This window comes from Gavia stellata, chromosome 1 (assembly GCF_030936135.1).
Source record: "Gavia stellata isolate bGavSte3 chromosome 1, bGavSte3.hap2, whole genome shotgun sequence".
Lineage (NCBI taxonomy): Eukaryota > Metazoa > Chordata > Aves > Gaviiformes > Gaviidae > Gavia > Gavia stellata.
The window spans coordinates 8,331,355-8,352,037 of NC_082594.1; the positions used below are offsets into that span (position 1 = coordinate 8,331,355).

The window sequence follows — 20,683 nt, forward strand, 5'->3', positions numbered from 1 at the left end:
TCATGAAATGTGTTTCAGGCATGGAGGAGAGGTCAGGATTGCTGTTTCTAACCACAACATGCCTCATAACATAGTGAACTCTTCAGCCCTGAGTTAGATTCAGAAGGCCACAGCTGCAGTTCATCTGGCACCTCATGAAAGGACTACCTTCCTGGCTTATTTAGGAGTGACTTGAAAATGCGAAGTGAGGGGCCTGGCACCTGTCTGCAGCTGAGCAAGTACTTCTCCCAGACATTGTACCATGGTTCCACGCTGAAGGTTCTCTCTATTTTAGGAGGTAAAGTGCTTTTTTTATTATTACTATTACTATTTTTTAAGGCAGTAGGACAAAACAAATGGGGATGCTTTTCTCAGACGTAGTAGGACCTATGACACTGCTGTAGTTAACTCTTGAAATTTCACCTTGTAATTTGTAACACTGTTGCTAAACTACTAGCTGGACAGAGAGAGGTCTTTTTTTATTTTTTTAAGTAAAAATGCTGCTGCTGTCATTTGAAAATATTTTCTATTGCAGAGAACTAAAAAAATAGTTTAATGAAATTCAGTGAACTGCAACTCATCTGTGGAGCTGGGCTATGCAAACACTTTGCATTGTCTAGAACATTGCCATTCTACCTCCTCTGTCTGCAGGCCCCTTGTTGGAGTTTCATTCCTCAGCGCAGTCTCACAAACACTCCTCCAGGGCTGCAGGCTGTTTTCTTCTTTACTTTCTTTTTCTCTTTGCAAGATTTGGAGGTGGTCTCAGCTTCCTGAAACAAAGGACACTGCTGCCAGTAAATAGCAACTGCTTAAACCTGCTGCCTCGTAAGACAGGATTTAAAAACACATGGCTTTAAGTAACCACAGAATATTGTGTTCAAACTGAAGCTGAGAGCAGAACGCAGTCCCAGGGCATGGGATGACAGTCACAGCAGGGTAAGATCTGAAGGCCCCTTGGTTGTAGCAGTCACTCGGAGCAGAAGTTTTTGAAAACAAACCTGCCTCAATAGAAGTTGTTTCCAGTCCCCGCAAGCAAACCTAATGCCCAACTGGACATTTTTCAGACTGCTGCGGGTAAAAAGACCTGACTACAGCCACTCTTCCACCCTAGAAATGGACCCTCTATGCCATAGTTGTCCTAAATTCTACTGCCAGGGGAGTAGAACGGGTGATGTCTTAGTGAACCGTGGAAGCAGAAAGTGGCTTTTCTTTCAAAGGTGAAGGTACCTGGCTGGCCCAAGGGTCTCAGCAGCATGGAAAAGACCAGTCCTGAGGATACAGTGGGAAGCAAACAGCTGTAGGAGCATCACAGCTTGTATATGGTGGCGGGGAAAGTGGGTACAGGCTAAAGGAAAGGGAGAAAAGGCACAGGAAGGCAGGAACAATGCAGAAACAATCTTGCAAGGTGGGGCAGGAGGAAGAAAGCACTGAACAGCCCAGGCTGGCAGGGCCATGAGCCTTTTCCACTGGCTGTACCCTTGGAAGAACCAGCAGTGTTACTGCACAGCAGTTCCCACAACCCATAACAGGAGGGGTGCCTCACCCAAGGCTGCCAATGGACTGGATGGCAAAGATCTGAAAAATGGGTTCTTGATTGTCACATCAGTTTGTGGGAGTTACGTGGCAGGGAAAGGTCTGAAATGCCAGCTCTCTTGTCCCCAAAGCTAGCATGTGAACTTCTGATCTATCCTGAAGATTTGATTTTTTAAAAAGCTATTTCTTCTGTCTTTGCCTGCTAAGCTAATCAATAGTTCCTATCTGCATCTTCTTTGCTGTCAGCAGGCTAGATAATTAAGATGATAACAGATGACACACGAGAACACTCACTGAAATCAGCAACTGCACACAGCAACACAGTACTGTACTACAGTACTCCACCAGCTCACTTCCCAGTCTGGTGTAAAAGGGAGGAAAACAAACCAGTTCTGAAGGAGAATTCTGAAGCAAAAGAAGTATCCTACAACATGTCTTGCAATTGCTACAAACCATGCCAGCTGGGGGTGAGGGGCTGACACATCAGGTTGACACCTGATGTGAGCAGCTGGAAAGGCAGCCTGGTTAGAAGGAGAAAATTTCTGAAGAGAAGAAACTGCCTGCTGAAAAATACTGGCAGAGAAAATGTCTGCCAGCCTGCGAACTGTGAGGCTGGGAACCAGAAATATCCTTGGAAAGTGCAGGTGGCCTCTTTGAAGTACAGCTGTGGTACCTAAGGACCAGAGGCATCCTGGGATACCAGCGATAAGTGCAAAAACAAGCGACTGTAAAGGCAACTTACTGTCTGAAAAGGTGGGAAATAGTCTGGAAAAATAAAAAGTGGTCTGAAAGAATAGAAACCTCATCATCTATTGGCTGTTACAGGTGAAAAGTAGAAAACTAGAAATAGAAACATCATCATCTACTGGCTGCTTGCAGTGGTGGTGTCCTCCACTCTCTTACATCGCTGTAATATAAATACGGCTTAATTTTTAATCCAAAATCAAGCCTCTCTCTCTGAGAACTTCTGTGCTGCACATACTTTTCCTTTCCTAAACAGGCTGAATTCTCCACACTAACTTTCTACAAGATCTTGGACTCCCACCAGGGACGCCTGGCTGACTCCAGACTCTGTGACGCAGATCATCTTTGAAGTGAAACTCTGCTGTTTTCTTGGTCCCTCTCTGGGCCCACTTTTGGGGTTCAAGTTGTCCTCCCCTTTTTTGGGGATGGTTGAGTCCCCCTCTGGGATCAGTTTGTCCTCCCATCTGGGATGGTTTGGCCCCTTTTGAAATCTATCTAATTCACTTTGTACTGATATTATATATACTTACAGGTAATCAATCATAAGTATATCAGCTGTTATACTGTTGATAAATTTGCTTCACTAATGCCAAGTTTGTCGTAACCTATAATAGCATATACCTTCTTGGTTATTGCTATGCTATTGATTGTTGCTTCACTATTGACTGCTAATAGTATTTTGTAATAGCTTGGTATATATATATTTATATTTGCTTTCTTAATCATAAGTGTACTTGCTAGTGGTGATTTTGTGGTAGTGTACTTGCTGGTGGTGATTTTTATGGTATTTGTGGTAATCTGTAATAAAGTAGAGAAATTTAGAGGATAAAAGCCTCTGTCCCCGTCTGTATTATAGAATCCTAGAAACCCACGGTTGCCATCTTTACACACCCGCAGGCCAGGTAACCCTTTAGGTGGTGACAACACCTCTCCTGAAGCACCAGTCCAGTCTCAGATCCCAGCTACCAGCCAAGATGAACTGTAAGTCACTGCATATGCAGCGTGGAAGTACTCAAGGATCAGTCCACTCCCTTTTGCTAATATGAAGATGAAGAGTATCGGTGCTCCTCTGCCACAGTACAAAGAGAAACTGATAACCTTTCACAGCAGAGACACTGTCAGGATGTGACAAAGGCTACTGCTCACTTCAGTGTCCCAAGCTAAAAGCTGATAGCACCTTTACTCCAGCATTTCCTAGCACCATGCCTGGGAAACTTAGGAAGAACATGCACAAGCAACGGGCAGCAGCCTCTGTCACATGCATTGGGGGAGTTCATGTGGCACTCACCACCGGGAGAGCAAGGGGGACACGGGTTTTCTCCAGGCTCTCTCTAAGGTGGCTTATCTCAGCACGGTAGTCATCCAGCTGGCTCTCCAGCTTCTCCCGCCTGACTCGCTCGTATTCCAGCTGGGCCTCCAGCTCCCTCACAGCCCTGCCAAAAGCAAAGGAGACAAGCAGAGCATGAAGCACATCCAACCCTGCCCTGGCTACTCCACGTGTTCCTGTGTCTTTGCTAAGGAACAGGTTAGTCACAGCAGAAAGCAGTGCAGTACTCCTCACACCAACTGTGCTGGTGTGAGTTACAGTGTGCTCCTGGCTCAAGACCGTTTGTAACAGCCCTGAACAGCTAGTTTTCCTTCCTCGCTGTCAGCTGTGCTCAGCGCAATCTGACCACGAGGTGGAGACGTCTTCCCACACACTGAGCCAGATGCTAGGGGTCTTGGGGAGGCTGTAACCCACGTCCATCTCCAGCTGCAGAAGAGGGAGAAGTTCCCAAGGACCAAAAAAGTTACTATGAAACAGAGAAAAAGCATAAAACTGCATTCTGGAGGGATCGGGGCAGCTGTTTTTTTTACGGCTGGTGCTACATCCTTCCTATTGATTGGCTTAGCCACAGATGAGGAATACTCAAATGACAGCCTGCATGACACTTACTAAAGGGAAACTGAAGCACTGGCTGATAAACACTTGCACAAGATCTCATCAGCCACACCCACAACCACTCCTAAATTAACTGAGATTCCTGGAACTGGTTAGCTGAGACATAATTCACATATATTCTTATTATAACAGAAATTGACCTCAGCAACTGAGTCATCTGGAGTTGAGCTGGCTCTCCTCGGTATCAGGATGAATTAGCACAGCTACAAAGATGGAAGACTGGTAAAAAGAAAAGTCTGCCCTGTGGATTCAAACAGCACGGCAGGAAAGCTCTCAGCAAGAGCTACTGCATTTCCCGGACTGAGGAATTCCTGACTCACGCAGCCCAAAGCTACCAGGCTGTATCAGCCTTACTGACACTGTAAGAATGGCCTGTGCTTGTGCTGGGAAATCAGTGCTCAGGGGGGACAGGCTGACATCTTGCATACTTCAGATTAATGAGACACAGCTCTAAAACTGTGTGACACACACACACACGGTGGCAATTTTTTCCATGCAATGCAGCCTGGTCAAAGCACTGCGCAGTGGTTCACAACAGGCCTCTTACAGACAGAAAACATGCACTAAAGCAGGAATCTTCAAAATCTGCCTTCCCAAGTGGCAATTCTTGCTTTTCATCTAGCAAAATGGTGTTGTCATTAAATATTTTAAAATAACGAGGTTTTCTGGCATATGATACAAGCATCTTGGAGATTATTGACAAGTAGGTACCCTGAGAAGGGTAGGTAGGTACCCTGAGAAGCGGTATTTCCATTTCAAAAGACCAGTGTGAAGCTAGGGATGCTCTCTGACCTCCACAGGTGAGAGACCCTTCAGAGATCCTCACAATTTTTCTAGTTTAGCCGCACATGCCACAGAAAGCAAAATCCCTTAAAGAGCCTTGTCAGAGCCGTCTAATAGACACTGCTAGCTTCCGAGCAGCTGCTCTATCCAAAATGAATTCTAATTTCTGCCGTTACTCAACAATGACTTTTCCATCATTGCAAACAGATTGCTCTGATGTTCCAATGTAGGCATCAACATCTGAGCTGGTCACCCTCCTCCTTTAAAGCCAGGAGAGACACTGCTAGAAGTGATGAATCTCATCCTGAAATGCATGTCTAATTATGCCCTGAAACTACCTACATCTCTCCAAGAAGTCTAAAAAGGATCTCACGGTAACTAACTTGGATATCTGCATTGCAGACATACCAAGTTAAGGAAAATGGACTTTCAGCCTTAGTCAAAGAGTGATCTGGAACCAAAAGAAATCCTGGCCTCAGTTTCTTGGCTCATATACGGTTGTAAAATGAACTACTTAATTCCAATCTGTGACACCTATTACTTGCTCCAGATCTACACAGACTGGGAAGTCTGTTGTCTTCTTGATGGCATACAAGCCCTCCGGATACAGTCTCCTCTCAGTGACCAAATAAAGACAGTGATTTGGGGTGGCCCAAACACATAATGGACGTGGTTATCTACAAAGACTGAGAACAGTGGGTAGCCAAATCTTAGACATGTAGAGTTGGAGACAGGGCTGTCTTTTGGATGCTGCATTATTGTTTAAGTTCTAAGTCTTTGATAGACAGAAGGGCTTTTGTTTGAAACTTGACAGTGTACCCATCAAATCATCTGACCAATCTAACAGAACACTTTCATTTAATGGAGACCCTGAGCATTGGACAGACATCATGAAAAGTGCCTCACGTGCAAGGGCAGGTTTGCTAAGATTTCTTTTTTCTGTGGTCTGGATATGAGCTAATGCTTTCTTAAGCAGAGAAATATATTGCCCTTGACACAGAGATGTAGCAGGTCATTGAATAATTTCTGCTGTATATGCACTTCCATCCAAGTCATGTTAAGACTAATGCCTTTTTTTCACATTTATTGAAGTGCATACATGTATTTGGCATCCTCTATGCAAACAAAACAGCCAGGACTTATCAGACCTACTGCACATATGCTGCAGGAAAACCTGAAAGCCGAACAGATAATCTTGCACAAGAAGTGTGGACCCTTCAAGCACTTGTGTTGTGCTGTGGGGCTGATCCTGGTGGTAGCAGTCTAGAAATGGTCAGACAAATTGCTGAAGTCCGTTTCTTCTGGCCTGGCTAAAGTTGGTAAGTGGAAAGGACAGAATGGCCAAAACAACTTGAGTATAATTGGTAAGTGGAAAGGACAGAATGGCCAAAACAACTTGAGTATAAGTCAGACTTAAATAAGGCTTTAAAATAGGCCTTACAGAGTTAAACATTAGCAGGGCAAGTTAACCTTACTTCTCAACTTCCCTTTCTTCTTTTTTCATCTTCTTCTCCTCTTCAGTTATTCCTCCCAGCTGCCTGTAGTTGCTGTAGGCAATTTCTAGAAGTTGCTGAAGTTCTTGAATCTTGCGATAGGCCCTTACTGTAAGACAGAGTTCTCCAGGTAGGTAAAATGCATGGAGAAGACACTCATGCTGCAATCCAGTAGTCTGGAAAATAGTCTCACAAAGACAGAGCAGAAATCACACTGCTCAGCAAATAGTGAGCTACATCTGACACCCACACAGCACACAGATCTCAAAAACAAGTAGCAATCCAATATGATTTCACCAATACAGATTAGAACAGCCTAACAATTATGTTCTGATTGCCCTCTGCTATGCTTTCTAACTTTCCACAATTTGAGTGCTCAGTGGTACAGATACCCTGTCAACTATCTCACTTTACAACAAAAAAGTCACAAAGTTGGCAGAAACTGTGCAACTAGGACTATAATGTCTTGAGACCAACTTTTTCAAATGAAGAGTGATGGAAAGACAGTGCTTACTGCGTGCGTTCCTTTTCTCTGCTTTATCCAGGGTTATCTCTTCTTTGCTATCTGTACTCCCTTCCACACCATGTCTTTCAAAAAACTTTATGTTGTTTGCATCTAGTTCTTCATCACTAGAGTTACCGTCCCCAGTTCTTTGTGTCAAAAGTTCCACAGCTGCCAGTTGGGCAAATCTGCACAGAGAACAGTTAACCTACAGTGAAATATCCCCATCATCTGGAAAAATGTAGCCATGCTCCCTGCATGTGATAGAAACTCTCCAAAACTCTTCCTGTTCCCATTTATCAGAGGGGGTTTCAGGATTAAAGGAAGCACTGATACACAAATTATGAGCAGCTAATCTGCTTTTTGTAGTATTCTGAGGGCATGAGCTCTGCCTCAGTGAAATCTTATGACAATGACTCCCACATCAGAGGTATTTTTTCTTTTGCAGGTTTTCTTAATTGGATCTCATCAGAAACTGTATTATTTTTATTAATGCAAAAATCAGCTGGCTTCACTAGTTCTCACTTACTTTGTACAGCTGGAGCATAATGGCTCACAACTTTCCTTTTGCAGATCAGCTAGTTTTCATCTTTTATGTCTGACCTTGCTAAAAAAAAAATTAAATTAAATGAAGTGAAAATTAAAACCTTTTATAGCTACAATACAGCTTTGCTTATCACTCAGAGCTGGAATTCATGAGCCTGGTCTGTTCTTGCTCCATCACTGAAAATCAGGATTATTTCCAACAAAGCCAACATGATATTGATATATAAATAGTAAGTAAATAAATGACAGAGCTACAGGATATGTACTGCTACCTCTTAGCTACATCCTTTGGTGTCTCTCCAGCATCATTTGTAATGTCACAGTCAGCTCCCATTTCAATCAACCACTGTAAGCAATGGATATGCCCCTGTCCAGCAGCTAAGGGAAGGAAGGTGCACACAAGTCAGTTATATACAGCTGAAGTGTTTCGAACCTAAAATGTCCCACTCTTGTCATTATTTGACATACCAGAGGCTGGGTTCACTAACACACCACAGGGGAGAGACTATTTCAACAGAAGCCTATATTTCAAGATGCTCAAGTTGCATGGGTACACACAGTTTTGGGGAAGATCATGCACTGTGGTTTTATGCCTCTTTCTAGTTCCAGAAATTTACTGGCAACTCTTCCTAGACAAGAGTTAAACTAAGCTTGCCCAGACTCATGCACTGAGCATGACAGACAAATAATGCTGCCTCACACTCTCTTGCAGTAAGGCCTATATGTCATAGATTTGCAGCAAAGCAGTGTCACCTCTCTCCAGCTCTGGGCTCCCATACATCAGACACAGCTGGTTGCCCCAATCTGTGGTGTGTGGTGCTGTCTCATGGAGAAGGAGAAGCCAGGGCTTTGTGCTGGAGCTATAGGTGCATCATTTCTTGGGCCAGACACTCCAGGCAACACTTCTCAGCTGCAGCCCAACACAACAGCTTTGCCTAGTCATATGATCTGGCATGGCTACTGCTCATACCACGTGGTGCCAGGAATGATGTCTCACATATAGGAGATGGTATTTGGCATGTCTAGCTGAAACCTGTAAGCTGTTTTTCTCAAGAAAGAATAAATCCATTTCTTGACAGCACCCGCTTTGGATATTTGCCATATTTGTTTTCTTACTGAGATGATAAGGAAATGAAATTACAATCAGACATAGTATTTCCCCATAACACCAACATTGCATGTAATGATTGGGGATGAAACAATTGTAGGTTGGCACCATTCCAAGAAAAGAGGGTGGGAAAGAATGTAGAAAACAGTTTTAAATTCAATACATATCAATTTTCGTAATGAAAACTTTATTTATGTTTTTAAAAATTCTACCATTTATACCTATTCAAAAAGAAATGTGGGAAATAGTGTTAAAAGCATATTACAAGAATACCTCCCTCTTTCTTTCCTCTCCTGTTCTTTCAGACATTACTATGCAAACCTCAAACACAAAAGGACCATTTTTTGTAATGCTAGCACTCCACTACATATTGAGGTGTTCGATACCAGAAGTTTACCTTCCTTCACAGCGTACTACCAAATGACTTTGTTGTGGTTTTTACAACACACCTCCACAGTACTGATATGTTCAGTAAATAAAGGCCCAAGCCACAATACAGATCATTCTTATACCTAGCTAGCCAATGTTTCTAAAAGTCACATCTCACCTGATAAAAAAAGCTATTTAGTTTTCAGTTTAGATGTTGTCTTCTCTTTGATAGAAACTCTTCTTTCTTGACTTCAGCTTGGTTATTTTGTTTTTAAAGTGACACCTACGCACACATGCATCACAAAATACGTTTTTCAGGGTTGCCCTTTCAAGCCCTCAGGAAATGAGATGCTGTTTTTCTTGAAGTTTATCTGATGAGCAGCCACTTGAAAAACTAAGTCAACAAGTCAGCAACAAACAGTAACAAGCTGAAACACAGATCATAATTACTGACCTTTGTGCATGAGAGTGGATCCCTTATCATCCCGCTCATTAATATTGATTACTCCACTGCTCACTAATCTTCTAAGCACTAACAAGTCCCCTTTGAAAGCAGCGCCATGGGCTGGGAAAGCTAAAACTGAAAATGAAATGCACATGTTTCCAAACAAATGCCAGTAATTCCACTAAACATGCTCATATTTGTCTCTCAGCTTGCCTCTCTCATGGCAACTTATGCATGGATACTTCATAGCTGTAGTTAGCCAGGTTAATGCACCCTTAATCAGTTAAAATGCAGCTGTGTAACTAGCACTGTTCCTCACAGACTTGATTAAACACACCTTGGTTATGGCTACAGGCATCTTATACAGTTAAGAGATTGATTTCATAAACCTGAAATAACAGGTATACCTTTGTTTTACAGTTGATGTTGTATTACTGGTGGTAACTGGAGTCATTTGCCTGTTTTGAATTTCATAGTCTAACCAAATATATAAACTATTTTACTTCTTGCTTAAAAACTACCCATACAGACAATTCAATTTTTCTAGTTATTTTTTCTAGACAGGGAGTACTGACATATATACATATATGTATAATGACAAAAGACTAGCAGATAAGGACAGTAAGTGCCTGGAAAAAGCAGAGAGGGGAAGGTACAGTTCTCATACCCTTGCTCTGCTAAAGGTTCTCCCTACAGACCTTGCCACACTTGCATCTATCCTTTGGCTGTTCTGACTGCAGTAGTACTGCTGGTTAGCCAGTAACCTTAATTTCAGTGGGATATTTCCAAGCTAAGTTGCTATTCAACGCAAGTAAGGGATTCTGAGCAGGCAAATCTGAAAACTCATGAAAATTATACAGCTCATCTGGGTGTCTACTGGAGTCTAAGAACATGGATAACTTGGTATTCATAGTGCAACAGAGTGTGACATGTTTTATTTCAATAATGGGTAAACCTAAGACATTTATAAAACCACATTGAGTATGCCAGTCTTAGCTATCAGTAAGTGTAGTGAGTATTGAAAGGAACAGCTCTTCCTTATATCGCTAATTTAAATGTTATACTTCTGTTTATACCAGTTTTCAGAATCAAGCATTTCTATAGAATTACAATGCCTATTTTAACAGTATCTTGAGCCACAGTCACCTTCCTGTGTCTCTGGGTGCTCCTCCTCCTCTTTTTCCACACCATCTATATATTGCAGAATATTATCTTTATAGAACCGTTCAGCCAAGTCCCTTGGAGTCTCTCCGTGGTCATTCCTGGCTTTCAGTGTGTGCATGACACTGGCCATTTTACTGACCAGGAACTTAAAGCAATGTAAGTGTCCTTCCATTGCTGCCAGATGAGCTATAGAAAAAGGTGAAACAAAGTATGTTAGAACAGAGCACTGCTGCCCACCAAGAAAGCAGTGTTCTCACCACTAGTTCGATTTAGCTTGTCTACCAGCACTTGAGCCATCCAACACGGCATAACAAGTGGGACCAGCCTCAGTTGGATAGATGTTCAGCTCCTATCCAGGACAGAGCTCAGCTCTATGCAAAGGTGGTAAGAGTCGAGGATAGCATCTTCAAAGAAGATTCTCTGGCAGAGCTGATTGCAGGAGACAACACAACACTGCCAAGAGACCATTGAGCACTAGCTAGGAGAGTGTGCTGCTGGGGTTTCATCTTCCCCATGAACACAAATCTCACTCTTCAGCAGCTGTCTGACTTTGCTGTCCTAGGGATACTCATTAAAGAGGGCCAGCAAGGCATATCCTTGATTAGTAGTTGAGGCCATTTCTGCTTTAGTCCCACCTCTGCTGTGCCACCACAAACAAGTTTTGTCACACCTCTGCATATCATCTATAAAATGACAGTGACATTCGTTTTACTGGGTAAAGTATTTGAAGGAATGTGCCACGACAGAGACTTCTATTCACAGTACTTCTGTCGTATATTTCTTTCCTTCAAATGTTGTAGACAGTTGCTGTGTGCGGGAGCTGCTCCACCTCACCACGGCAGTGACTGCTTCCCTGTGGGGGTCAAGTGTTTCCTCCGCTGTCCTTTAGGCTATGCTGAGGTTTATTTATTTAATACTACTAGGGTGTTGGGCCTATAATAAAGGAATAGGTAGAAAACACATGCTCATTATTTTGAAATTGCTAGTATTCTCTAGTCCTATTAATGGGAAGAAGTTGCCAAATAAATGCTTATTATGTGTTACCACTCCATGAAAATGCTCTGTAAAAGTTGGCTAATGTTCTACAGGCAAAAGATTTAGTTTGTCTCCAGGTAAAAATATCATTATCTTCATATTTAATAAACAATGTACCCAGGACCAAAAAAACCCGTGTCACTTAAGTTAATTTTTGGTACATGCAAGTTCTCTATTGCAAACCATCCACAGCTTTCCAGAGCATAATTGCTCTAAAAGGTGATGGCTACTGGTTCTGTCGCAAGATGACAATACTTAGGTACAGATGATTGCTGCGACAAAATCTGAGCTTCACTGAAATCAGGGCAATTTTCCCCATTGTCTTAATTTTATTCAGTGAGTTATTTACTCAGGGAGAAGTGAAAAGAGGTACCTTCTTAAAAGCAAGTACTGATTACTAGTCAGCTGGTGAAAAACTGACTCCACCCTTATAAATCCACTTTCAGATACCTAAAATCTCAGGGATAAAACTTCACCTTCTGGGATGAAACATTTTTTTTTTATCAGATGTCTGTCCTGTGCAGAAAGCGGTCAGAAAAGCTCAATATTTTCTGCAAAGATGGCAAGGGGAAAATAGATTAGAGTTGTATTCTGCCCATGTCTTTTTGCACAATTTCAGTGGGATGCTGTGGAAGACACATAAAGGAACTTTTCACAGGTGGCTTTTACCCTGTGTTTCTTAGTAGCTACTGCCCAACATATAACTGTGCCGCATGAGCCTCAGGCATGCTGAGCACTTGCAGTTGAGACTGAAGCCAAAGAGTACTGTGATGTTAACACAAAATATGCAGCTTAATGCTGAGAACTTCCAAAAACCTTGTCTCAGGCATCACAAATAGGCAGTGGGTAGTTGGTCTTGGTATCCCAACTTCTCCATGTTTCATCTCGCCTTTCATAAAATCAGGCTAATGCTATTCACTCTTCTCAAAGTGTCAAGTGAAAAAACAGTGTCTGTGAAAAATTCAGATGCTGTGCTATAATTAAATTAATATTATAATTAGAACAGGTTTAACTAGTGAGCAATAAATAAAACATGATATGGCCAAAAACCAAATACAGAGAGGAAACAAAATGCTGAATTATTGAACACAGCCCATTTTGTACAGTGAATGAGCCACAGTTCTTCCCAAAAATTAGCATGCTATAGGTAATTAAAGCCTCTACTATAACACACACATACAAAACGTGCAGCCAAGTTTTAGCTGTATGGCATTGCAAGCTCAGTAAATTTCTTTCAGTATACTGTTAGGAAAAATTATAGCACTGTCCAGCTCATCTTGAAGCTGAAATATGTAAAGATGATTTAAGTTCACTTCACTGTTTCAGAAGCTGAGGAAAAGCTGGTCTGTACGTCACACCACTTTCTATTAATCTTTTACTAGCAATGTTCCAAAGCATTTTCTTTCCTTTGGATATGATCAAATGAAACAGAACAAAGGCTGCAGGATCAAGCTTCTATAGATGTTAAAATAACAACAAAACCAATTTTCTACTAACCAGTATATACAAAGCTTTTAAGTAGAACCGTGCTGGCATTTGCCACCTCTCTATAGAAGTCTGTTCACGGGGAAGTGTTCCCAAATGCAAATGAAGCTACCTTCTACACTGCCACCAGAATGCCTAACATCATGACCTCTTACTGCTAATACAATAGATGTCCTGCTGGGATGCAAGAGTCTCACATCCTCTAGCAAGACCCAGGTCTGCAAAACAGAACATAGATATCAGTTTACTAGGTAAGTGGTGCTTAACAGAGGGTAAAAGATTTTAAGAAGGGATTTAAAAAGATAATTCTAAACAAGTTATAGAGGAAAAAAATACACTATTTGGAACAAATAATGTGACAAACCATAAGAAGGAAAATGCTAAAAGGGAAAGGATGCAATGAGAAGACGGTATGAACAATACCATGCAACTTACAGAGGATATTGAGGCAGTGGCATGGTAGGCAGCGGGACACTGGAGAAACTATGAAGAGCAAGGAATAAACACTGGCCATTTTTTGTACTAAAGCGACCCTTATGAAAAGAGTACAGATTACAGATAATACAGAATACCAGTATTCCAGAAATCAAGATGAAGAAATCACAAGTAAATGAGAGCACGTGTTTTACCAAATCAGTTAAGAAACAGTGGGATACAAAAACGTGCATATGAACGTGCCAGAATCTGATCACTCTGGCACAGCCATTAAAGCCTGGCACAAATTCAAAAAAGAGCACATAGCAGCTGAAACTGTGCCTGCTCCACCTACCCTTCTCCTCCTGTGACCTCCATTGGCACATGCGCTCCATCACATGCATATGAGATGCTGCCCACCTACACAGCGCTCTCAACCAGGCTTAGCCTGCTCCCTATTCCAGCACCCATGAGCTCTGATCCTTGCCAGCAGCAGCAGAAGGTGAATAGGATACTGTCACCAGCAGATAAATACTTTGGGTTTTATAAATTCCCCTATCATTATAAAAATGGAAAAACTATGTTGATTGCATGGAATCAAACAGCAAATGCTGCTGGTGTGCATTACTTATAATTTGCTACAATTATCATATCACACAACAACTGTAAACCAAAGGTTAACAAAAGTATGATTTATCCTGATATACCTGGAAGGTTTCCATTGTCATCCACATCATCTATACACGCTCCCCATCTAACAAGAAGCTGCAAACACCCCAAGCGACCATGAAAAGCAGCATAATGAACAGGCTTCCAGTCATTCCTGTCTGAAACATTTACATTCTAAAATGAAAGCAGCAGGTTAATTCATTCATTTATGAATCGTACACACAAGACAAATCTTATAAATAGGAATCAGCTGTTCATTGTGTTAAATTATTGAAATCAAATCAAATAGCTTTTTTCAAAGTTCATGCTATGTAGGCAGTTCCCATTCCAAAATAAGTACTTTTCACAGGTTCTTGGTTTTATTTAAATAATATGCATATAAACGGTGCATTTTTAGACATACTTCTATCACTGCATTGGTCATTATTCCTTAAATATGCATCTGCATTATTTTTTTTTAAGTTTATGTCTCCTTTACTATAGAAGATTTGTACAATTGCAAAAAATCACAACCACCCCAGCGCCTGATCTTCATTTAATGACAACCTCAGTGGAATGTGGTTTACTCACATTATTGATTCTCTCTAGATTTTTGGATCATTTCCCTAATGTGTCTTACAATAAAAAAATGGAAATTTACCCTAAAAATAAATTCATCAACAAGAACATAGCAACAGTAATTAACGCACAGTTCTAAATCTCAGTTTAATCTAGGGAGAGTTTTGTCTGGGAAAAGGTACCAGACTTTGGCTCTGTGCTAGGGAACTGCAGGTAAAAGTCTCTTACCGCTCCACTTCGCAGTATGGTTTGTAAGGTGTAAGACTGCCCATGGGCTGCAGCTAAGTGGGACGGAGTGCACCCACGATCATCTTGAGCTTCTGCATTTGCTCCATTTATTAACAAAGCCTGAAAGAAATGCAAAGCAGAAGTACAGTCCACAAGCTGAAAAAGAAAACATTGCCTAGCAGGATGATTTGACATGATCAGCAGGATAACTCTGGGCTGACCTCAGGGCCCTGACACTACACAAAATAAATCTGTTTGCACAGAGAGCACAAATTAGTGCACTGGTTTTAACAAGAGTGACTTGATTCCAGATGTGAAGACGTCAAGATGAGATACCCATAGCTCCATTAGGAGCTCTCTCAGGTGATCTTCACAATGACCTTGTCCAAACTGAAGGTCTGCCTTACTTACTTTCACTTGAGAATGAATATTTATACGTACCTGCATGCAAGCATCCCGACCTCGGATAGCCGCAAGGTGAGTTGCTGTCCAGCCTCTGACAGTTACATGTGTTGTATCAGCTCCATGCCAGAGCAACCAGTGAAGGCACTGCTCAACCAAAACCAAAGTTTTTTTATTTAACTACTCTTATCGTGTATCTGAGGCACATTTTATCTATAATTTATCAGTCAATGTTATATTTCAAAACAGTATCAGAATACTTCATTATGGAAATATGACACCCCAGAGCATGCCTTAGCCAGATACTTGTGCATTAGGAAGTTACAGGTAAGTTATACTTTCCAGGTTTCACCCAAGGGTACAAAAAGTGCAAATAACCTACTAACTCAGACCCTAGCACTGATTTTACAGTATGGCTTCTTAATTTTACTCTTCCAGATTTAAAATGTAATCTGTGAGAGTATTCACATGGCATGAGGTAAAAGCATTGGAAAAAACAACGCAAACATGCTCACTTGAATTCCAGCTAAAATTACTGGCAGAAAAATACCATGAACCAAATTTAAAGCCTTATTTAATTTATTAGGCTCCTTAGGTGTACACAATCCCATCTCTCTTCTCATCCTTCCACAGCTTAGTTTTGCTTATTCACCTTTTTCCAGCAGATATTATTGCTTGCAATGGAAAGCTTTATGGACTATCCAAAAACAGCTACAGGACCAATTAAAATGTTTATTATTTATTATTATGATTTATTATCTTCTTTATGCCAGCCCACAGCTCTGGTTCCTTCACTGTTTCCATGAAGGAGCTTAGTGACAAATAGATGACAGATAATCCAATGAAGTCTAATATATTGATTGCAAAGTAGGACAGTCAAATGAAAAATGGCAGAATTTATAGAGGCAGAAAAGGGTGGGTAAGCAATCTGGTTTGAGGGCTGACAACATGATGATCAGCATTTTCTTGACAGTTTCTGTACATTCCAGTAACAGCACTGCACTTATTATTTCTTGAGTTTAGCAAGAACTTTACATTCTTTCCTTTGGGACATGAATTCTTATATGGTTATTCATGGCCTTGTTGCTTCAAGGTTAGATTGCAGTGAAGATTGTACAAGGAGGCTGCAACAAGAAGGTGAACGTTGTGCTGAATACAGCAGCTCAGTCCTCCTGGAAGTTCAAAACATTCATGCAAGCACCTGCTGATTTCTCCATCAATATTCAATGTTTTCATTTATTAAAATAAAATGTATTAGGACTATTTCTATTGAGAATGAGGCATGGGACAGGACATTGGTAAATAGAATGAACATGTTTTCACGCCACCTCACCTGTTTCAATCACCTTCAGAACATTTTACACATCCTACAGGGTTTTCTAGGTGTCCCAAGAGAAGAAGAAAACACAACAGGGACAAAAGAAAGTCATGAGTCTGGAAGGGAGGCCATATGGCACACTTTGCTCAGAGTAAGAAATTCACTGATTTTGTAAAATTTGGCAATGTTGACTATATAAGCTGCCTGGGGCTTCAGAAAGGCAAAATGAAAACATAAATTCCTGTACTTATGCTCTTAATGAATATATTTAATGAGAAAAACAGGCAGAGTTTATTGATCTAGCTTGATCAAAGCTAGCAATTTTGTGTTCAGCCTCTCCCAAAGAAGGAAAACATTAACCCATAAAAACCTTGCTGTGTCTGAACACTGATATAATGCTTTACCTCCAGACTTCCAGAGTGTGCAGCACAGTGCAACAGTGTGAATTTGTGGACTAAATCCACCTCATTAATATCAGCTCCACTTTTTATCATTGACGCAAGCTGTTCTACATCACCAGCTTTCACTGCCTCATGCACACTAGTATAATTTTGCTTCTTCTTGACAGCTAGTGAGGAATAATAAAAGGGCATTAGTCAGTTCAGCAACATTTAAAAGATAGATAGGAAATAAGTGATGATTCAAAGAAACATCAGAGTGTCAGCTTCACAGGAACCAAGCAAAATGTTCAGAGTTAACGTATGAGATTGATATTCATATCAGCAGGAATCCTAAGTGACTTCTGTTTGTCAGAAACAGAGCAATACTCAAAAAACTGACAGTCATGCCTCCTCCAGCCCCAGAAAAGGGCCCAAAAGAGTAAGATCCAGAAGAAAGATGACAGGAAGAGCAGCAAGAGCAGGAAGCAGAGCTACTCCATCTATGTTTGCAAATGTTGGAGCAGGTCCACCCCAACACCATCTCTCTTCTGAAACTGTGGGCATCACAAACTCTTTCATTAATCACATTTTCAAGTACAACACCAGCAAAGCTTCGCACTTGGGCAAACAAGCTCTCAGCCATCACTTCCCAGGTGTTCCACATGGCCATGCTCCTGCTGCTGCCTAAGGACTTGGCACAGCACAGCATACCATACTGGAGGGCACCAGAGCCTTCACCAGATGAGCATACTGTGTAATTGCTCTTGACTGAGCTACACAGATCGGTTTCAGGACAAGCTGATGTCAACATTAAAGCTGCTGTAGAGAAGCAGTTCTATACAACATGTTAGTCATCCTGTGTTGCTAGACCTATGGCATTGCTCTGTCACAGCTCACTGTTAGTAGCCTGCTATTTTGCTCCCACCATAGTCAATAACATTTTCACTGACCTCAGTGGCACAGAATCAAACTCTAAATGTAGAAGCAGTGGGGTCAAAAAAAAAAGGAAAATCCATCACCAGGCCATGGGATCACATGCTCTCCTTCAGGCCTTTCCACTGATTAACTACATGACTGGAAACAATAGGAGTTACATATCCAAACCCCCTTGCAACATCTTGATATCTTGCCAAAACTTGTAAACAGAAATACGTGATGTAAGTAGATCTAATGTCTGAGGGGGCTAACTTCAGATAGCCAAGCATAAGAGGAACCTAAAACAATTGGTAATCACCTTCTAGAGTAGTCATCATTCCAGTACCAAAATGCACTAACACTGTTTCATAAGATTTCACGCTGTTAGGAGTCTTGAAGAGGTGGGCTGCTGTTTTGCAAGTCAAGCAGGCATGAAAATGTAGATCTTAAGGTATTAGTGCTTCAGCTTCTCCACCTGTGGAGAAGAAATGGTAGTAGTAGTAGCAAAAATTGTTGCGCAATTTGAGATAAAAAAATATTAAAGAATATAAATGAGAGATTGGATTAAAATCTTCAGTGCTTTTTTTACACATATCACAAATACGATGAAAACCAGCTTTCACGGTTTACCAGTGCCTATTTTAACATAATCTGTAGTGTGATAGTAGTGCTCAGGCAGATTTGGGGTTGTCACAGACAGGAAAAGAGGGCTGAAGCTGTTTCAGTAATCCAGGCTGAGAGTAACACACCCTATGCTCTAACACACCACTTGATCTTGTGGCTGTGTATCACTCCACTTCCACCTCCCCCAGCTCAACAGGCTGTATTGCTATCCCGCGCAAGGTGGCTTCAGTTAGGAACTGGGACTCTATCATGCAAAATACTGTATGAAGAAACAGCAGCAGCATAGAAACACAGAATAATTCAGGTTGGAAGGGACCTTGGGGGGTCATCTAGTTCATGCTTCCAAATAATATTTAAGTATGTTTTGTGGTTTGAGTTGTTTTTGTAAAGAGACAATATCATCAGGACATAATTTGCCCACAAGGGAGCCGTTTCTCATTATGCCAAGTGAGGGTTACGGACTTCAGCACAATTATACAGACTTACATCAGAGGAAGATCTGGCCAATTACACGACTTGCCAAAGTACTAATGTGTTTAACACAATGTTCCAGTGCAGCAAGTTCAAGGTAATCCATTTTTTTTTTATCCAGAAGAAAAGCAAACAACAAGGCCCACCAGCAGGCTGAATTTTATCTCCCTTCTGCCTTTGGAGACCTACAACTGTACGGAGATCGATGCCAAGTGCTGCTACATGGCTTCTCGGCACAGACCACCACAAACAAGCTGGAGGCAGCTGCCCTGGGACTGAAGTTCAGTAAACAGCTGTTAACATGAATTCTGTACAAAATACATTGATTTTGAAAGGACAGTTTCCATAATTTCAGTGCAATTTTTTTTTTTATCAAAGCTGTTATCAAATGCTCTTTGGACATTCTAAGAGAAAATTCTTTTGTAGAAAGAATTAAGTATTTTGAGATGAGTACCTGCCCAAAATTCATTAAAGAAACGAAGTGAGGAAGAATACAGCTCAGGATGGGGGAAAGAGACAATTTTAGGTTTTCAAGTATTTCTGTAACACAAAGAACCCCAATCCTATGCTGCACGTCCTGGCAGTAGCTCCCGGGGACGAGGGGAGGCTGTCGGCCCCAGCCAAGCCGCGCTGCAGGCGAAGGCCAAGCTCCCGGGCCCCGCGCGGGGGTAACGCCACCAGCTCGGGAGGCGCAGGCCCGGCCGGCCAGCGCTGGGGGTGATCGTCGCCGTTATACCGCCTTTCCCCGCATGTTTGGCGAACGCTGAGCAATGTCGGCATTCTGTGCGGGCGCCCATGTCACAGACCGAGGGTTTCGGGCAAGATAAATCGGGAGAGCCACAGCCGAGGGAGCGCGGCCGCGGGCGGGCCCCATCCCGCTCCGCGCCCTGGCGCCGCCGCCCCGGGGGGCTTTCCCCTCACGGCCCAGGCGGGAGAGGTGCCGCCGCGGGGACGCAGCTACCGCCCGCTGCCGCCACGGCGGTGCTCCGGGGGCAGCCGGGGCTGCCCGCAGCCCTCGGGGAAGGAAAGGGGGAAGAAGGAGCGCGGGCGAACCAGTCTCACCGGCCGGAGGGGCAGACGGCGCGGCGGCGGCCGTTGGCATGGCGGCCCCTCACAGCAGAAGCGGCCGGGAGCCCGCCACTCTCGCCGGGAGCCTGCCTCGCTCGCCGCACCCTCCTCCGACGCCGCAGAGGGGTTGCTATGGGCACGGTGTGCCCTTCCCCCGGGCTGGCCGCCCCCACGGGGAGGTGGCGGCGGGAGGAAAATGGCGGGCAGGGCGGGAGAGGCGGCATGTGCCCGCCGAGGGCGGGGGCGAGGGGCGGCCGTGGCGCCTCGGTAGTTGAGGGGAGAGCGCGGGGCCGCGGCGGCGGAGTCCGCTCTCTCGGGACGGGAGGACTGCGCGGCGTGTTCGGCGGCAGGGTTCATCGCGTCAGCTGCAATACAGTCGCCTGTGGACGGCTGTAGCGCGTGAGGGGTGGGATAGCGTGGAAAGGAGGGCACGGGGGAGCTTGCTTTCCCGGGTGGTGCTCTTTGGCACCTTTTTGGCAGCCCTGGGCTAGTGTCCTCATGGCATTCC

General features: G+C 42.9%; 1 protein-coding gene across 1 annotated transcript; it reads right to left on the reverse strand.

The window, feature by feature from the left end:
• Nucleotides 1–607: 607 nt before the first annotated feature.
• Nucleotides 608–20,209, reverse strand: ANKRD42 (ankyrin repeat domain 42). Its single transcript, XM_059817951.1, has 12 exons — nucleotides 20,170–20,209; nucleotides 17,122–17,285; nucleotides 15,439–15,546; nucleotides 14,998–15,117; nucleotides 14,250–14,385; nucleotides 10,591–10,794; nucleotides 9,454–9,579; nucleotides 7,795–7,900; nucleotides 6,989–7,164; nucleotides 6,457–6,583; nucleotides 3,545–3,689; nucleotides 608–749 (listed from the first exon to the last, which is right to left on the reverse strand). The coding sequence occupies exons 1-12, from the start codon at nucleotides 20,207–20,209 to the stop codon at nucleotides 654–656; spliced, it is 1,548 nt and encodes a 515-aa protein (XP_059673934.1). The 3' UTR covers nucleotides 608–653.
• Between the last annotated feature and the right edge of the window lie 474 nt (nucleotides 20,210–20,683).